Source organism: Manis pentadactyla, chromosome 8, assembly GCF_030020395.1.
Source record: "Manis pentadactyla isolate mManPen7 chromosome 8, mManPen7.hap1, whole genome shotgun sequence".
In the NCBI taxonomy this organism is placed as follows: Eukaryota; Metazoa; Chordata; class Mammalia; order Pholidota; family Manidae; genus Manis; species Manis pentadactyla.
In genome coordinates this window covers 106,328,646-106,348,732 of record NC_080026.1, presented here as the reverse complement: position 1 = coordinate 106,348,732, position 20,087 = coordinate 106,328,646, and the positions used below count along the sequence as shown (strand labels likewise).

Sequence of the window (20,087 nt, the reverse complement as noted above, 5' to 3'; positions counted from 1 at the left end):
AACTGATGAGTTTCATATTTGCCAGTCCACTTCTTTTACTAACCCATCATGAGAAAAAACTGGTTCAGAATTCTGATTTTGATTAAAAGGATTCTCCAAAGTTCCATAAACGTTGCAGCCCTCCAGCCGTGCCCACAGGGTGGAATTATCATGCTGGGATTGGGTTTTATTAGAAGGCTGTTACCAACTGGGTACAGAATAAGTTAGGCCCCTGAAAAGCAGAGTCAAACTATGTGCCCTCCACCTCTTCTGCTCTACATGTTTTAAGGAATAATTGATTTGACGTATACTAAAATAAAAATGCGCTATCTTTAAAAGCACAAAGAGATAAGTGACTTTAATTAGAAAAGAGGTCAAGAGTTCACAGAAATGCTGTAGAGTTGTCATTCTTCAGCATTTACTGTGCACCATAGGAAAAATAACATTTTGTTTTTCCCATTGATCCCAAAATGGTTACAAATATCTTCCATGTGATAGTCCTTGGGGTCATTTATATTGTTTTTACACACTCTGAAAAGGAACACATAGAGCTCTTTTTGTGGTGACCATGCACAAGGATTGCAGAGCTCCGTCTGGGTGTTCCTGCCCAGGGGGCGCCCCTGTGTATCCCAAGATCCAGGCCAATCCAGCAGCAGGACATACATACCAAAGGCAGGCCGGGGAAGGACATGAGCACCCAGTCATTTAATTTAGTGCCTTCTGCTCTTTTTAGCATTGTTCTTTTAAAGAGAAGATTCTCATTTTAGAAACTGCAAAATTGCCATCTTTTCAGTCTACTCTTTACAGCAGTTGAATACATCCTCTGTTTGTTTGTTTTTTCTCTGCTGTTTTGCCACATGAACAGAAAAGTTGGAATGGAGTTTCTGTGTTGGTCTTGCCTTTTGGTATCCAGTATCTGGTTATGAGGACACCCTCCAGGCCAGCCACCACATACATACTTTTTTTATTGGTAACTGTGGATAAGTGTACCAACTAGCAACAGATGTAGGATTTAAATTTGCTCTCAGAAATGCACAACTCCTTTTTTAGGGGGAAAAGGGGATGCTTTTTTCCCTCCAATTTGAGGTATTCATGTCAGCTTAGGCCTGCTGATTTAAATTGTGATCTCATAGACCCATCTATCTGTTGTTCACAGGAAGGGCTGGAGAGTAGACTCTAAAGGCAGTTCAGACCTCATCTTGTCCCTGGAGCCCAGCCAACCCATCCCAGACAGATAAAACACTGCATTACCTCAGAGTCCCCCACAGGAATGCTACAGCCTTGGTGACTAACTCAGCTATTTGCAAACACATAGGGAGTTCTCCGTAACTACCTGGCCCCCCCCATCATGGCATGAGCCCATGTGTCCTCTGGCCATGGGGTTGGAGATCTGTGGGTCGGTCCCTGCTTTGTCAGAAATGACCTTTTTCAGGCTTTGTTCCTTTTATTTTCATCCAAAGTTCCTTACAGAACTTCAGCTCAGTTTAACAAACATATAATAACTTATATGCCAAGCCCTGGGTGAGATGGTGGGGTCCCTGCACCCACAGGGGTAAGTGGGAAGGATAGGCATTAAAATAGTAATGACAGATATGATGTATGTTTAGAGGAGCAAAATCTAGGGGTTCTACCCAGCTTGGTTTCCTCCCAGATCACAGTCACTTTGAGTTCCTTCTTGGCTTTTCAAGTTTGCCACTTTACCCCATTTTAGCTGGGCATCGCTGTAAACCTTGTGGGCCTTCCTGCATTGTGTGGGGAGTATGGGGCCTGCTTTATGTTTTGGGGCAAGTCATTTAATGTTTTGGAACATCAGTGTTTTAGTCTGAAAAATGGAAGTATCATATGGCCTGGCAGTCTTACTGAAGTGTTGAGTAGGAGGTTCTAGTATGATAATCTGAGTAAAAGAACTGTGAACATCATGAAGAACTGTGCACATGAATGGACCACATTTAGATTGTTTATTTAATTAACACTTGAAGCCAATCTCTGGCTCCTGTCCAAGCAACAAAACTGTCCTTGAGGAGACCCAGGCATTTTCCCAGCAAGCTCCCTGCCCTTTCGCAGGATTTGCCATGCCAGGGAACGAGTAGCCCACAGTAGCAGAGAACAGCCTAGTATTGTGGAATCTGCCCTGCCTTCTAGCACAGAGGTCTTGCTCTGCCTCCAGAAGGATGTTTTTTATTTGTGTGTTCCATAATCGGATCTGCCGCTGAGTTAAAATAGCAAAATCAAATTCAGATGTTAGTGCTGTGTGGTATTAGCTCTGTAACTGTCTCTCCAGGCCGCTCACAGGAGTGCGGCCAGCTGCTCCAGGCCCAGGCTGGTTGACATGCCCCCGGATTCAGTTCTCAGCACAGTGTTAACCTTGGCAGCAAAACAATCTGCAAAGAACCTTCAGCAATTAAATTGGTGAATTCCTTCGGGTCTGAGTACCAAAACATTCGGGCAGTTTCCTGAAAGAGTTGGTACATTTTATTTAAGAAACAAAACAGAAAAAAAACCTAACCCAATTCCAGAGGGCAGTTTGTAAAAGTCTTTAAACATAATAAACATGAACTAGGTTTTGTAAAACCCCCTCAGGTAAGGATCTAGGATGTCCCCGTGTCTGAACTGCCCCTTTGGAGTAATTGTGTCCTTGTAGATCTTAGGCCCCATTTCACTGAATAAATACAGAATCCAGTTAACATCCATTATTTTTACATAATTACAAAATCTACTGGGAAGGAACACATCTTCTCCTTCAAGATTTAAGCCCTAAATCCCTAAAGATAATTGAAGGAGGTTTTAAGCTGGATGCAAGAGGACAGACTATTTCAATATACATTTCCCTCTGATTTCAACTAACTGATATTCAGTGACTTTCAGTTAACTTTTCAGTTAAGTTCTCTGCCTTATCTTCCTCTATTTGAAGCAGAAGTAGAAATAACAGTAAGGATTTTAGAAGAAGGGACTGACGAAGGTCACTAGGAAAGTTTACAGCCATATCTAAAAGCTGCAAAAGGCCTGTTAATGGAATGGGAAGAAAAATGCATCCGGGAGGAGGTGCTTTGTGAAGGCGTTGCATTGAAGATGTTGCAGCAGGACTTGGCAGTCTCCCTGCTCATGTGTTATAGCCCCAAGGGAACGACATTTCTTACATATTGTTTCAATCTTGGTGGAAAATGTATATTTTACATTTCATATTGCTGTCAGAAAAATGACCATATCTCTCTTGGGACTGCCAGGGTTTTTTGAAACTTGCATACATGTATGAATTTAATTAAGCCATCTGCCTCCAACACTTCTGTCTGCTGTGAACATATCTCCAGTTTATTAAGGAGAAAACTGATTTGCTCTCCAGGCATTCATTTTCCACCTAATTATTTCCAGAAATACATGTAATCCCACAGAGCAAGGTTCCAAAACTTTTAAGTATTTGATTACATGTGCAAGCCCATGGATCAGTCTGTGTGAACTACCTCTTAGAGGTGTATGAAGTGAGAAGTCTTAACTTGTTTTGTAACATAACCCAGAAGTTTTTTTCCCTCTTGTTCTATTGTCTGTCTTGTTCAGCTTTTCCCTCACTTAATTTTTTTCCAGTTAACATTTGTTAGACCACTAAGTATATTCCTTCTGTATCCATCCCCCACGGGTGCTTGTTAAAATGTTTTCTTCACTTGTGTCTTCTGTTTTTACTTATATCATCTTTCACTTTACTGTGTATGGGACATGGTTTCTCACCTACTCATGTGCCATTAAAGATGCAGTATTAACAAACTGGCTTTTATAAAGTCAGTATTTGCATTTATTTTGAAAACCTTAAGGCAGCCTTGCAAATAAGTACTAAAACTGTACTAGCCTATAAAAAATGTTTGCTCTACTCACCCGGCATAGATGACTAAACGTGTGGTTATTTGCTCAGGTTATTTGCTCCTAACTAATAGTTCTATGTAATGAAGAAATGAGGGTTTTCTTTTCTCCCATAATACGGACAATTATTGTGGAATAAGCCTGTGCCTGCATTTGTTGTGGGTAGCAGAGGTGTGATGCAGAATTTTCCATCAGTAGTCCTTTTGCCTTCTGCCTCAGCACTGAGAGTGATTCACTCACTGCTCCCTACCTGTTTCTCTGTTTTTATAAACTCATGCTCTCCCACCTGTTTTAGCTGCTTGGTTTTTGCTGATGTCAGTAAATGGATGACTGCTGCTGTTGAAAACAGTTGCTATAGATACCTGGAAACCACTGCATCTCTACTGGCCTATTCCTATGTAATCTTTGCATAATGTTATCCTTCTCTCTCTTCCATTTCCCTATCACCAACCCCTATAGAGTCGGGATATAAGCCCAGAAGAGATAGATTTAAAGAATGAACCTTGGTATAAATTCTTTTCGGAATTGGAGTTTGGGAAACCGGTAAGTTTAAGAGCTTCAGTAGTGGTTAAAGACTCCTTGTTAAATAATGCTGTTGGTGCACTGTTGCTGCTAAAGAACCAGGTCTATTTGTAAGGAATTCAGGAAGTGGGGAGCAGCTGTGTCAGTGGTCAATAGTCGGACTGTCTGTTCTTACAATAACCTGTAAGCTTCCCATGCTTTATTTCATCAAGAAAGGACAGTGAGCTCTGGAAGTATTTCTTGCCAGGAGATCCCCAGAGAGACATGGCTAAATCATTGCTTGTCTTAGGACTTCCCATCACTAGCAACAAATATTGCATGCCTTGTGGATGGCATTATTTCAGCTGCTGGTTCAGTTCCTTGACCAGCTTTATGGCCTGCTGAAGACAAGCAGGAAAATGCATTACACACTGAGAAGACCAGCATTGTCATTGTTTTAAATAGAATTTCTAAAAGCACATACACACGAGACTTGCCAAAAAGGGCCTGGCTTCTCTGTGCAGATGTGATTCACGAATGCAGCCCCATTACAGGTGACTTTTAAGGAATTATTTTTGAGTTAAGATCATATTTCCCCAAATTTGAAGTGAGAGTTAGGAATTCTAGCAAATTGAGTGTTCAGCCCTCATGTTGAGCTTCCCTGTGATATCTCTGAGTTGGTACAAATCGATTTTTGCTTTTAAAGGAGGATTTTCTTAGCCCTGCACCCGAAGGAGTATCAAACAGAAGGGGGAATTGAGCCCATTTTCCACTGGACGTGACTGGCAACTGACTTTAAAACTCTAGTTACTTTAAAGCCTTAGATATTACAACTGCAAAAAGAACTTACAGGCAGAGGGATTAAGTGTATAACAATAAAATATTTTATTAGGTGTTTTTATGAAACTTTAAGCGTTGAATACAGTATTTGAATCATTGTGGTTTGGAGTATTCGTTTTATTTGTAGACAGGAATTTATAGTTCAGTAAAATGTTAAATTTGATGGTTTATATTTTTCATTAAGGTGAAGACAAAGGCAAATTAAGCTGGTGCTTTGAAATAGCTAATTTTATGCTGAGTTTTTTTTTTTTTTTTTAAGTCTCAGCATCTTCTGAGTTAGGAGCACAAACATCTGCTTGTAGGAACAGGCATTCCTCTGCCTTGTCCCCTCCTAGACACTGTCTCCTAATAAAGTGGTCCTGGGCAAACAGCGCCACCTAGTGACTAGCACAGAGGGCAGCGTCTAACCCGGAATCTGCACCATCTCTCCCTCTTCCCCAAAGCTTTGGTGCAAACCTCATTTCTCCTTGCCCTCCCTTTTTTCTCTGTCATCCACCATTCAGACATCAATAAAGTCTACTTCAGGCAATCTTTTCCACATGCAAATGTTTCACAATATCCTTTTTCTTTTCTTCTTATTCTTAAAATGTACTCTATTTCACAAAAAAAGCCTCCTTTGAATTGTGTAGCTTGCCTACTCCACCACCCCCACAAAAAGAAAAAAAACAAAGACCATGGTTGGTATATGTGATAATCGATATTCTCACCAGGGAAAGCAAAAGCTATTAGCTTTAAATTAAGTGTAATAAAAGAGTCCATGCCATTGATTTTTGAAGTCCCTTTTAGAATCCACAGATTTCTAGCCACTTCCTTATTTGCCAAATAACTAGTTTTATCTGAAACATTAATTTTCAAGAAAAGGTATGAAACATTTTTTCTCATTAATTATAATTGGTTTGTTTCACTAAATCTGTCATTGCAAATAATTCTATTTTTGTTTCAGGCCCAGCATACATTAAATAGGCTCTGTGAATAGCTTGGTAAATTAACACTGTTTCTGCTGGAAGCAGGGATCTGAGTACCACACAACCGATACAAACAACTGTTGAGAACACAGTTCATTTGTGTATTGGCACCTTCCTATGACTTGTATCCCTATCCTATTGTTCTAACAGCTTCTTCATTATTTAAAAACTTAGAGATGATTTTCCAAACTGTTATTTTCTCTAAAGCCAAGAGTGTTCTTTGCTTGCATAGGCCTTAGAGGCCTTCTTAAATGGACCACTTTTTGTATGAGTCTTTTAAAGTAATAAAAGATACTATTGTTGAGACTTGCCAGGATAGCTTAATGCCTGTATCCCAAGGAGCGGTGCTGAGATAAATGGTTCATTATGGTCTGAAGTGTCGAAAACATGGGTTTATTATCTGGTTGAACCAAGCTGAATATTACTCCCAGGGTTTGGGAAGGTATGGTGGGGAGAAATATTTTCTATTCACTTCTCTCCTACCCCAATCACTGTGAATCATAAATGGGTAAGAGACCTAAGTAAAAGTGGTGTGAACCTCAGAAGCTTTTTTGGAAGGCTTTTCAGTCTTTCAGAAGCAGAATGAAATGAAAACTCCTAGGAAACTGGGTGGATCATCATTTCTGTTTTTTATTCCACACCCACTCAGGACCACTTCCCCTGGCCTGAGAAAAGCCTGCCGGAACTTTGACACTAGACATTCACCCCAGGGACCATTTTGGAGAGGATTATTTAAAACCAGTTTCATTTGTAAGCACTGTCTTTTTTATCCCCCAGTAAAAAAAGAAATGAGTAGGGTGTCATAAGTAACTTTAAAAAGCTTGTTTCCTCAGATGAACAATACAAGTATATTAAGTGCTTAAAGATAAACAATTGCTAATAACACTTACTTTATACATTGTAGAATATACATACAGAGAGTCACATTACTGACCTGGTGCTGTCAGGGGTGTGCACCTTGAAATCAGATTACTTTTCAGATGAGTTTGCAGATTCATTACCAGATGCCTGGGTATTGTCAGCTCGCTCTTCTTTTTTTTTCCCTCTAATTTCTATAGAAATTAATGTGATCTATAACTAAGCTCAAGGCAAAATGTCACAATGTAAACCACTTTGGATGCTTCCATACAGTTGCTTACAGTGAAATTTGCACCAAATACTAGGAGCATTATTAATGATTTCATCTCCTCAGAGGTCATTGTGTAAGAAATTTTAAGTCATTAGTAGGCATAAAAAGGTTCCAGAGTTGAGAAATGACTTGTAACTTCCAGATGTTCTACCCTCCAAACTCCTCCTTTGTTAAACTTAGAGTTCTCCTGGGAGATTTCTGTTTTGAGAATGCAACTCTAATTCTGACTTGAAGTCTTAAAAGGGAAAACAAAAATAACCTTATAGTCTGTTTAAATTCCAAATATAAACTCGTTTCTTTAAGGGAGGTGGAAGATAGGACTTTACCACCAGCAGTGTTATCAAAGTCTAGTTGTAACAGATTTTGGAGTTGTTCAGTGGAATTGTCTAGATATAGTGCAATGTATAACGCCCATTTTGAAAATGGATTTCATTGCATAAACCGCAGAAATCACATTTAGTTAAGCTTACCTCCCATTGGCCACATCTCCAAATCCACACATTTACTAACACAGAATTTTACAGCAGAGAAGACAGGTGGCTTCAGAAATGGAGAAGCTCAGTGTCAATCTTCGTTTGAAAAGAAAAATAAGGAATTTTCAAACTTACTATTTGTGTTCAAATCAGTGTTGATGCTTTTTCCCGCCTTTTGTTTTTCTTATTTTCAGTTTTCAATACTTAAGAGTCCCACAGGGAGTTAGTCTTAGACATAGATACAGAAACAAACTTCCCGGTTAATGTTTCCAGCTCCCAAGTTCTGCAGGATCCCTCCTTGGACAGCCCTGTGTCCCAAGGTGGCCTCCTTAGGAGGCAGAGTGCGTGGTCCCTCTGCCTTTAGTGCCCTTCTCTGTGTTGATAGAGTTCTCCCCGTGTGCTCCTCTTTGTTTGAGCCAGTCCCCATGTTTGTCTTTATGTCTTTATGCTCATTTCTTCATTTCCTCCTCTGCTTCCCGTCAGCCTCCCAAAAAGATATGGGATTATACTCCTGGAGACTGCTCTATCCTTCCTAGAGAGGATAGAAAGGTAAATCTGCTATGCCTCCTCCGTGGGCTGTGTGTGCGCTCTAGCCTGGTTAGTGTGAGTGTGTCGTGGGGCCTTTTCTTTTCTTAAATCCCCTTTTTTTTTCTTTAACTTGATAACCTTTTTTATTTTTGGCTTAGTGATAAAACTATTTAACAAAGTCTCTAAGACTTGTACTAACATAGAGAGGTTTTTACAGCAATGACTTATTCTTCTGACATAGTGCTTGTCACAGTGCCCATACTCTAAAAAGAGGAAAAATAGGTATTTTCTTTAAAGGTAGGTTTTTTTGTGGTATTTGTAGTTCTTCTCTTTAGCAAGTAGAACAGACTTTTGAAGCTCTGATTACTTTAGGATTTATATTTTGTATGCCTCATGTTGCATTCTCTATTTTCATGTCTTAACTAATGTCTAGTGAGCTCTTGTATATTTTAGTCATGCCATCTCTGCCTTATTAAAGTATGTCACTAAACAAATTCATTTTTCAAAGTTAACCGTCTACTCTTTCTGCCTTTCCTCTAAACTAAAACAGTCTTTCCTATCTTTTCTTTCTTGAACCAGACTAATCTAGAAAAAGATCTCAACCTCTGCCAGACAGAGTTAGAGGCAGATTTAGAAAAAATGGAGACGCTTAATAAAACACCCAGTGCAAACCTGTCACAGGTATTTCTGAGTTTTTCTCATGCCATCAGTTTCTTTTCAAGCTCTGTTTTGTTTTGTTCTCTGTTCCATGGTTTTTGATGTAGTTGAGGTGATGGATGGTTATGCTGGTTAATTTTAAGCTGCATGGCTTTCTGACCCCTATTTTCAGTTCCTCTCCCCCAACTAATTTTTGCTTGGATTTCTTTTGAGCTTGGCATCTTCCTTAAAGGGGATTTTCCAAATAATGCAGGGTGGCTGGTGATTTAAACGGCTCCCCCGCCCCCACCCCCATCATTTTCTTCCCCTGCTTTCAGGAGGTGACCCTGTTACCTACCTTTCTCACCTTGACACACCTTCCCTGAATTTTCAGGGAGCCTCCTTGTCTTTTGTGCAGCCCTGGGAGATACCAACCTCAGAGATCATTCTCAAAATTACAGCAGGGGTGATTTGAGTGCCTCTTACATGTGTGGTTCTGAGTAGTGTTGGTAACTTGAAAGGTCAGAAAGTTCGCAATGAAAAAATGCAGTCTAGAGGCCACAAACAAGCATTTGAAACTCAACCTGCATTGATATTTTTAGAGAGCCATGTCAAAATATGGTTCATTAAAAGATATGTCAGAGAGCGAGTCCAAGGTAAATGGATTTCCAAAGGGAAGAAAAATACCAAATGTTTGGAGAACTGCTCCCAGGTCTCCATGACAAAACAGAAGAGAGTCTTACAAGGAAAGGGTGTATTTACAGAAAATAAAAAAGGAATGCAGACACTGCTGAAGAGGCCAGGAAGGGCCACAAACTATGTCAGGAAAAGTAGAAAATGCTAATGTTATACTTTAAGCAGAACTAAGATAAGGCAACTCAGACCACCAGCCTCTGAGCACCAGAGACTCAAAGCAGGGAACGGGGTAAAGACACCAGGCAATTATGGTAGCAGCCAAGGGGGCTTGGGATAAGACGGTCAGAAGTCAGGGGCTGCAAGCAGATCAGGGCAGTGGGGCTTGGGAATCCATTGCCACCGAAGGGTGAGGAAGCCAGCAAGGGCCACCGGTTAGGCCCTGGCCCCTCTTCAGAACCGGGAGGAGGCATGGAAGGTGAACCTCAGTGCACACAACCCAGGCAGGCGGGTGATGGGGCAGGAAAGGGGGGCCAAGTTTCCAACCAGGGCAGGGTGGAGATCAGAACCAGGTATACCCACTATGGGACTGAAGATTTTAGCTAGTTCTAGAGTGGGGAGTGGCCGCAGGTAAGTCCTGGCGGGAGGCTGGGGCAGGACGGGAGTGCTGAGGCTATAGGTCAGCCAAAAATGAATCAGGCACTTTTCAAGGTAGCTGAAAATAAGAGTGGTTCTGTGACACATGGGAGGATGGAAGGCTGTGGGGGAACGAGCAAATGAGCTGCAGCCTCCCTGGGGACAGAGGAGGCGTCCCAACCAGGGCAGGAGAGCACAGAGAAGCGGGAGGGCCAGCCTCACGCTGGCCCAGTGTCCCGTCCCCCATCGGTCCCCAGCACGGGTAAGGCACCCTGAGGGAGGGAGGGGTCTAGTCAGCGCAGCGAATGGACTTTGCCTTCAGGAACATGGCAGTTTAGTCACACTCATGAATAAAAGATCTCCAACAGGACACAGCAGAGCCTGCTAAGAGCTAAGTGAATGGTGTAGGCTCTAAGTGTCAGAGCAGTTAGCTGAGATCTTAAAGGATGGATGGAACTTAGGAACATGGTAAAAGTAGAGCTGTCCATTTGAGGCATGGCAAAGAGCACAGAAGTGAACATGGTAAGGATGTATTCAAGGAATAAACTAGACAAATTCAGCTGAAATAGAAGAGTTGGGGTGACAACAGTGGGAGATAGGTTTGGAAAAGACGGTTGGGCTGGACTGTAGAGGCTCAGAGAATATGGCTAAGGAGGTCATTGATTTTGCCCTCAGACCAATGGTGTGATTTGAGAAATGTCTCAGGAGAGTTAATCACTCTAGAAAGGCTGAATTGAAGGGAGAACCTCCGGTTGGAGGTGGACAGGGCCAGGAGGCTACTGCAGTAGGCCAGGCACGTAGTAGCGAGAGCCCATACTGCAGTGGCGCCAGCATGAGGGAGGGCGGGGTGGGTGTAGGGGGGGTCACCGAAGAAATGGCAATGGGTACTTTTAACTAATTGGTGTGAAGAACAAAGAACTGGGGGATGGGATAGAGACAAAGACAACTCTAGGGTTTGGGCCAGGAAGCTTGAAGAAGGGAGACATCAGTATGTTGTAAGAAAGGTGGAGAGAAAATCAATGCAGAGATAGGATGCAGGAGTTGGTTTTAAGTAACTTATTTTGAGATGATGTTTGGGTATCACATAGGGAATGTCCAGTAGACAGTTGGAAATATAACACTAGATCTCATGAGAGAGGCAGGGGCTTACACAGTCAGTGAGTGCTGGGTGAAGCCCTGGGAACAGGTGAAAGGTTGAAGGGAGAGTCATGTTAAGAGGATGGGAGACCAACAGCTACCCACTGGGATGCTGGATGCCCCTCAACAGGAGAAGGGGAGGCTCATAGAAAAACAGTTCAGAAAGTAGGAGGAAAAGTGGGTGGTGGAGCAATGGGACCAAGTGTGAGAATCACCCAGTACCCCAGAGAGGCCCTTCGAGGGGAAGGGCGACAGGTGGGATGAGCAAGAGGTTTCTAGGAAGTTGGGGGGTCGCTGGGGGAGTAGCTGGTGGAAGCTGGAGTGGTAAAGAATTGGGAAGCACTGATTGGAAGCTAGCTTTGATCATGGAAGGAAGGAAGAACGGTGGTCCCAGAGGACTCAGCATGGTTATACAAAAGGGTTCCCAGATGGAGACAAGGGCAGCATCCTCAAAGGTGGGTGAAGGCCCAGGGTGGGACAGGTGCCAAGGTGGGGGACTCCAGGCAGGAGAGACCAGTGCAGGCAGAAGGGCCAGCGGGATGGTTGTGGGGGTCCCGAGTGGCGCCGTCTCTGAGGAACAGTGGGCCCTCAACTGGGGGCAGAGGTGCCCTCAGAAATGACAGGACCGCGCAGGGCAGGGGCAGAGGGCTGGGTGGGTGAGCACCTGATGAGGGTTGCTTCCCCTCTTTCACTCTCGCCCGTCCTTTCCTTTGTCCTGGTGTTCCTCTCCTTTCCCCACATGCCTCCTCTCCTCCAGTGAGCTTGCTTTCCTTGAAGTAGTCATCCTTAGAGATAGGAGTATCTTTAAAAGTTGACTTTTTCAATGATTCAACTACCACATTATTTTTAAAACAAATATATTGGATTCTGCTTTTTCTAAGATAAAAAAGACACCCTAAACTACATAACTATATTGCTTTTTCTCTGCATGTAGCTCTGGGTTAATTGTTTTCTTCTGTTTGCATAGTAGCCAACGATTTTATAAAATGTTCCCCTACTCAGGCTGAAATGGTTATTAATAGGTTTTGTGGGACTGCATTTCTCCCCATTTCCACACTGCTAAATCTGCAGGGGTGCATAAATCTCTAAATACAGTGTGATCTTTTTACTTGCATTTGTGTACATTCTGTACCTAAAGTGTTGGGTGACCCTCTCTTTGGATGTGGCTTCTGGGGCGCATGAAGTAGTCTGTGGTGGGCTTGATGGGAGGCGGGGTACTAGGGGGGCAGAGCTGGGGGGCTGGGAAAAGCTGGTTGTGCTAATGCATGTTGGCCAGGTGGTGGCCATCTGCCTAGAGGGCCTGCGACAGAAGATGACTGTAAGCCAGGAAGCCACCTCCTGTCCCACCAGAGAACCTTGACTGCAGCCACTGGGAGGCAAAAGACCAGAGAGTGAGAGCACCCCCCCGCCCAGAAATCCTTCTCCCAGGAAAGAGCACTGCCCTCCACCCGCACTGAGTCCCTTCCAGCCGGACTCCCTGTCCCCCGGTGTCCATGTCTAAGTTAGGAAAGGAAAGGGACTACTCTCTTTTTCCCCTTGGCTTGAAACATCTGAGTCAAAATAAATTGTCTACATTCTGTTTTGTTTTGTTTGTTTGTTTACATTTACAGAGCTCAGCAATCAGCCCCACTCCAGAAATTTCTTCAGAGTCTCCTGGATAGTAAGTTGCCACTGTTCATATGGCTTAATGCATTGCTGAATGTCAGAAATGGGACCCAAGTGTGTTTTATTTGTATCAGTCTAGTGGCTTTGAATGATGGACAGCTTGGCGGCACGTAGCAATTAAATTACTGCCTGCAAGTTTTTATTTTTCTTGTTTTTCCTCTTCCAAATTGTGGGGTGATTTATATTACCTTTGATAAGCTTTTCCTGTGTTGGCCTCTTTACCTTTAGAATATGAGTTTATTTGTCTGAGTTGAGAGTCAAAGTGTACCCCATTTGCTGCTTATTGGAGGTGGGGGTGTGGCTGGAATCTGGCATAAAGGTTGGGGTGGGTGCTCAGCTGGCCCTGGCACAGGGTAAGATGGGGCTGAGGGGGCTAATTCATCTGATTGTGAAAGGTGTGGATTTATTTCCTCATACCATTGCTTAGGACTCTGCCCGGGTGATGCATGCACCCCCCCATCAGCTTCTTCACGGGGTAACCAGCAGCTTCCTTCCCGTCTCCCCCACACCATCCTGGGTCCTCTACAGGATTCCTTTTCTCAGTGTTTTGCCATGTGGTTATTATCCCGGCTGAAAATGTTTGGGTGCTGCCCCCCTCACGTACACAGTAAACAGCAAGCATGTATTTGTATAAGTAGACCCTAACAGAGCCTTCCTCTGCCCGATCTCATGGTAGCCCCTCTTATGGCTCTCACCTGTACTGCGTACCTGAGTTACGCTCATGTAGTTTTACATCTGCTAGTAAGTCAGTCACTCCTTGAAGGTGAGTACTGCACCTCCATAGTGCCTGGTTCACCCAGTAGATTGGGGCATTGTTCTGGTAGGAGCAGCTCCCCACCTTAGCACCACAATGTTTGTGTCTCATTCTTTGAACTATGACACAGAGTAAAGGCACAGTGATGACCTTCTCCATTTGGGTTGGGTGAATCCACAATGAGCAAAGTTCATGTGTTCAGATAGAAGCCTGATTTAATCTGAATGCTGAGTTTATGGATTTGGGGGGCAAATATTATAGTCGCTTGGGCATATCCTGCCTCCCTGGCCAAATAAGCCATTTGGTAGGAGTAGCTTCATTCTTCATTTGACAGTCAATCAGTCAGCTGGGGTTAGGTAGTTCTGAATATTGACAAAAAACTTAATTCTTTTACACAGTGACCAAATCTCCAGCTAGACCCATTCTGTTAATTTTTCTTCTATAACTGTGTCTATTAATGATTATGGTGAATATACCCCAGAACTTAAGAAGTTGAGAAGATGTACAGCAGCCAGGGGAAAGTTACCTGCCCTAGAGGACAGGAAAAGGCCTAGTATAAAGTCTCTTGCATCCACTGTGGGGTGAGCGCTCAGGCCAGCGACATGCCAGAGAGGCATCAAAGTGCAGACGCAGCATCAGGTCCCCCTTCCCATTCTGCCTCCACCCTGGGCTCTGATGCTCACTCTTCAAGAAGCAAGTTGAACTGTGCCTTCAGCTCCAAGGAGGACAAGTCAAGGGTCCTCTAGGTCCCAGAGCTGTACTTGCTAGGATGAAGCCCACCAGATGATGGAGGGCTTCTTTGAGGCCACAGCTCCCAGCAAACTCTCCTTGGTCCCTGAGGCCGCTTGTTTGTCAAGATGACAAACGTTGTCACTTTGACAGCCTGGGCTGCCCAGTGCCTCATCACACAGATCTCTTCCTGCTCCTGCTGCTCTCAGGATTGCCCAGTGGTAGTCCTGCTGCCTGGGCTTGCGCCTCTCCCTCTTCAGCCGCATCTCCCTGAAATGCACAAGACAGAAGAGGCTGCGTCAGGTCGCTGGCAGCGTACCAGTTCCTCCTGTATCTAAGGCACTGTGCTCGGTGTTATGCTAGGAGTGTAAGATATATTCCCTTAATAGTTTGGGGGACAAAACACACCAAAAAATTAAATGTTAATAAATAGGTCAAAGTGGCAAATGACTGAAGTAGTTTATAGGGATTAAAATTATTCATAAGGGAAAACTGTCCATGGGCTATCAAAGTTAGGAGCACAGGTTTTGAATGAAGTAATTCTAGCAACTTACTGAGCATTTATTATATGCCAGGCCCTATGCTCAGTATCTTCTATACTTTACCTCATTTAGTCCTAACCTTCCAGGCTGAGGCGTTATTTTTAATCCCCATTTTATAGGTAAGGAAACAGGCACATAAAGGCACACACAGGACTCCACAGCTTGTCCCTGGCAGAGCTATACTGATAGTAGGAACAATGTTTTCTTCTGTTTGCATAGTAGCCCACGATTAGGGGACTGGTGTCAGCAGTAAATTCTCATCAGCCCTGTACTGATTCAAAATCAGACAGTAAACTAACAGAAAGCATGTTACATACACTGTTTTTGAGTGATTAGAAAAACAGTTTAAGCAACTCTTTGCAACACTGTGTTAGCAGGGTTGAAGGGGAGTAATGCAAACTGCTTAAAAGAGCAGATTGCTTTCAGGCACACTGAGCATTGTGTACATAAATATATCTGATGTGTTAATTTGCCAAGCACTCTTATTGATGTCATTGAAATAGGGCTCCAAAGAGCTGTTTTTCAGCCGTAGCCTACCTCTCAAATACTTGGCAGGAATAAATGAGTTTTCTTCTTCCTGCTGTTCTACCACTTGGGGATTTTTCAGTAAGTCAGGTTTGGTTTTCTCCCAGTTTGTTCAAATAAGTTAGGTTTTCCTGAATTTGGAATCAGCCAGGAGCCAGCCTCAGTGCAGTACCTGACACATAGGAAAGCACATGATAAACGTTTACTAGATAAACAAATGCATCTGTAAGGCTTAATTCACTAGACTCCACCTCACTTAGCACCAAGGCAGGCAGCCTGCAGGCTGAACCTGGCCCTTTTTGCTGGGTGGGTGGGAATGATATGCTAAACATTGGCAAGACTTGATTTAACCCAAGGACTGAATAGAGAGGAGTCACAGATGGCTCAGGGTCAGAAAATGTGGTCACTGGAGAAGTGATGGTGTTGTTTTAAATCCACTTTCATATCTTGGACAGACTTCAGTTTAGAATTTTATTAATATGATTACATATTACAATACTAAAAGAATCTGGAAACAGGAGGAAATTCACCCGTAGTCCCAATAGCCTAGTACAACTACCAGTCATTCCTTTCAAAAACAATATTTCTTGTATTTGTGATCAGAGTATGTCCAATTTTGTATTGTATTTCCCTGGAGTTATCAGATCTATAAACCAGTGTAGACTATGCATTTTCATCAGTGCTTAGCATTTCAGCATTGATGAGCAGTAATATTCTTTGCCTAAAGAGCTTTACTCTATTTGGCCAGAAGGTGGCACTCAAGAACAAGCTGCTCTTTGCTAAAGAAAACATTTTTCCCTCCATGTGACTTAAGATCCAAATACAAATCCTTACCCAAAGAACTATATGAAACATTAGAGACTCTCCTGGGCCTTAAAAATGTGTCAGAAACCTCTGTGTATGTAAGCATTTAATTTTATAGGATTATTTATTCCACTAATATTTATTGAACGGCAGTGCTAGGCACCAGGCATGCAAAGATTAATAAAATAAACTGCCTGCTCTCAAGTGGCTCAGAGTGTAATGGAGTGACAGACCTGTAAATAACAAACAGAGTCCAGTGTTGTAAACACAGTGACAGGACCCGCCAGGGAATGAGCACCTCTGTTTTGTGGGAGAGGGAAGGACAGCTTTATAGAAGAGAAGCAAATAAAAAGTAAGTAACGATAACATTATAAAAAATAAAAATTTTGACTACAAAGGCTGTAAGATAAAACTGCCCTCCCAAGATTGTCTAGAGTCCCTCCCAAAAACCTACAGTTAAAAAGTTACATTTTTCTCTTCCTGTAAAAAACCAATTGGTGTTGAACAGTGAATTCTAGGCGGCTGGAATTGTTTTGTTCCTTAAAGAATCTCCACCTCAGAGAGTGATTGGCAGTTAATAGGTGCTCAATAAATATTTGTTGAATGAATAAAAGGAGCAGTGGAATAACATATTGAGATCTTTTCTAGAAATGTCGTTAGCAGTGATTCACAAAGACGAGGGGAGGGAGTCAGGGCCACAGACTGGCAGAGTGGTGGTGGGCTTGCTGCACAGGCGTAGGGGGCAGTGGGGATGCGGTGGCTGGGGAGGTGGAGCAGGATGGGATTGCCCAGAGCTCTGTCAAGGACAGGAAGTAAGCAGGGCGTGGTGACTGGTCAGGTTTGGGGAGCAGGACAGGGAGAAGGGTGTTGAATTCCCTGGGCTTTCTGGCTTGGGTGATGATGGGAGATGGAGGAACAGAGCTGGGTTTGGTTTGGGACACGTTGGGTTTAAGATGCCTGAGGAGCGTCCTGGTGAACATAGCTAGAAGGCAGTTGAATGAATGTATGTGTCAGGAGCTCAAAACAAAGTCTATACAGATAACAGATTTGAAGATAAGTTTCTTGGACAGTCTCTTCATGCCTATTAGTTTTGCAGATGAAAGAAACGGAGGTTGAGAGAAACAGATTGTTTCCAAGTTTTTCAACAGGGCAGCTTTGCCTCAGCTGATTACACCTTGAAGTTGGGCTGGAATCACACCATGCCAGGGCCCTGCCCGCCTCCTCCAGAGCCGCCTGCAGTTGGCGCAACTGGAAACAGTTGGCCCTGAAACGCTTGTTCAGTTCTCTCTTTATTCTTCCAGTGAGTGTGTTTTGGTTGAATCCCCTTGAATCTTAGCAGCCAGCTCTGCATCTTAGCCAGAGGGCACGTTCCCACACTGTCTCCTGGCTTGCTCTTCTGAACTGAAAACTGGCTCAGCCCAGGCTGCTGAGAGCTGAGCTTCTGAACTTGGCTTGTTTTGTCAAGCCCTTGGTAGCTGTCAAGGCTGACTGGGCCTTTCTCAGTCAGCCTGCCTGCTTTTCTCATCCTTTCTGACCTATTGGAACACAACAAAGACCCAACGACTCTGACCTTCCACAAATGCCTTCTCAACTCTGAGCCTCAGTTTTCCCTTTGGTACAGTGGGACAAATGAGGTCTGTCTTTCCAGCATTAGGAGATCAGATGGAGAGGTGACATTTGAAACCATTGTTCCAGAGCTTTCAGATACTGTTTTTAACTAAGGAGGGCCTCGGCTGCAAGCATGTTATATATACATCTGGAAAAAACATGTGGCTTTGGTATCAGAAAGAAAACAGTTGGCTACAGCACATCCATTCTGAGAGGTTTCCGGAATGCTGGTTTGTCATTCTGGTGGGAAGCAGGAAAAAATGGCGATAATGGGTGGAATACAGCCAGTGGTGAAGTGGCTGTGGGTGAGGTGAGGTCTGACAGCTGGTGAGGTAGAGAAGGTATGAGTGCAGGCATGCTGGTCATGGTTAAGGGTCAGAAGGAGCCAAGGAAGATGGAGTGGGGCGCTCTGACTGAAGCTGAGGCAAATCACAGGACAGCAGGGTGGAGGCCACTGCCAGAGCCGCTCCCCAGAGCCGAGCAGGGCCCTGGAGATTCGCCTCACGAGGCAGACCTCTGTCATCACAGCTGTCGGCTGCCAAGGCTAGAGGACATCTGTGCATGAGTTGTTTTGCAGTCGGTGTTGTACAAAAAAGGAGAAACACAGGGTTAAACTGAAGGGCAAAACCAGAAAATGCAACCCAAAATGAGAGGATGGATCATGAAAGGGATATTTAGAAAAGGTGCAGATTTATTTTTAATTATGAAATTTCAAAGGTAAAGCCAGTTGTGGTGAGCTTACATTTACTTAAATTGACATATAGTGCCACAACCTTGCCAGTTACCTTTCAGGGTCCTCCAACCCTCTAGATTCCCTGTGATGTTCTTCTGAAAGGGGAAAAGCATTGGATCCCCTGACCAAGGCCAGAGAGAATGAGGAGGTTCCTGGCAGAACACTGACCCCTTGGACAGTCCCCTGAAGTAGAGCACATAACGCTCTGAAAGCTGGTGGTGGGCAAAAGATAAAGGCCCAGGGAGTGGCAGAGACTGGGAGGGGTGTCACCTGTGCTAGAAGCAGGGGTATTGTCCAGGGAACTTAACTATTCAAGGTGGGACATGCCTGTCTTGCCACAGAGTTTCTGACACCACGTGACCCTGTGGTACCTTCATGGCAGGTGACACCCAGCTGTGGTGGAGTTTGAGCATCCTGTGGTATGTAAGCTTGCGTTCTTGGGAGGCATTACCTCCTTCAGGGTCCTGGAGAAACAGTCCACACAAAACGGTAGCTGAGAATATTATCTGAGTGGCACCTGATGAAATGGCTTGAGTTCTAGCCCTGCCATGCCACTAACTCCCTGCTTGGACAAGGGCCCAACCTCTCAGTGCCTCATTTCCAATTCTGAAAATGAAAAAAATATATTGTTTCTGAAGATTAAAGAGAATGATCATCAAGCACTTAGCACAGTACCTCCCACAAAGGCCATCTTACCAAATTGTGGAGAGTTGTTATTGTTGTCATTGTCTGTGACCCTGGGGACCCAGAGGCTGCATAAAATGTAGATATAATTCCATCACTGATGGATAGGTAGAGGGAAGGCGATGGGTAGATGTGTAATAAAGCAAATGCAGCCCAGTGTTCCTTGTAGAATTGGGGAGGGGCATATGGGTGTTCGCTATTATAATACTTAAGCTTTTCTGTATATTCAACAATATTCATAATAAAATATTGGGATGGAGAAATCCTGTTAAGCTGCTTGCATTTTCAGAGCTGAAATCCATATTGTTACCAGTAAACTGAAGTTAGATTTATTCAGTAGGTTTGAAAATCAGTCTAGTGGAAACCTGAGTACTTTGTGAGAAAGGGGTCTTCCATGGATGAGAGTGAGATAGAGAGAGTAGGTGTGTGTGTGTGTCTCCACGTGTTACTGGCGTTAGTGAGTGAGGGCATAGAAAACGGATTAGGGGAAGGAGGGATGAGTAAGTGCTCATAATTTTTTCTGTGCTCCACCTCATTCCAAAAAGGATTTGTGGTAACTTGCAAAAATACCTAGAATTTCAGCAAGATAACAGTAAATGAAGGCTATATAAATGAGCAGTAGCTTATACTTACATGTCTAAAGTTCTGAATACAAATTTTGAAAGAAGTGGGGACAAAATGTGTCTGGCAAATACAGAATGTCAGGTTCCACTTTCACTTGGTGGCTGATTTTCCTA

At 43.5% G+C, this 20,087-nt stretch overlaps 1 protein-coding gene across 50 annotated transcripts in view; it reads left to right on the top strand.

The window, feature by feature from the left end:
* The window catches only part of SORBS1 (sorbin and SH3 domain containing 1), a 233,980-nt gene that overhangs the window by 172,985 nt on the left and 40,908 nt on the right, over positions 1-20,087 (top strand). For 26 of the 50 annotated variants that reach the window (XM_057506116.1, XM_057506117.1, XM_057506129.1 and 23 more), the window contains 4 exons: positions 4,288-4,371; positions 8,220-8,285; positions 8,844-8,945; positions 12,917-12,966. In XM_057506116.1, the coding sequence (XP_057362099.1) occupies positions 4,288-4,371; positions 8,220-8,285; positions 8,844-8,945; positions 12,917-12,966 (302 nt within the window). The remainder of the gene's footprint in view (positions 1-4,287; positions 4,372-8,219; positions 8,286-8,843; positions 8,946-12,916; positions 12,967-20,087) is intronic. The other 24 variants (XM_057506164.1, XM_057506162.1, XM_036886404.2 and 21 more) reach the window with 4 other exon arrangements.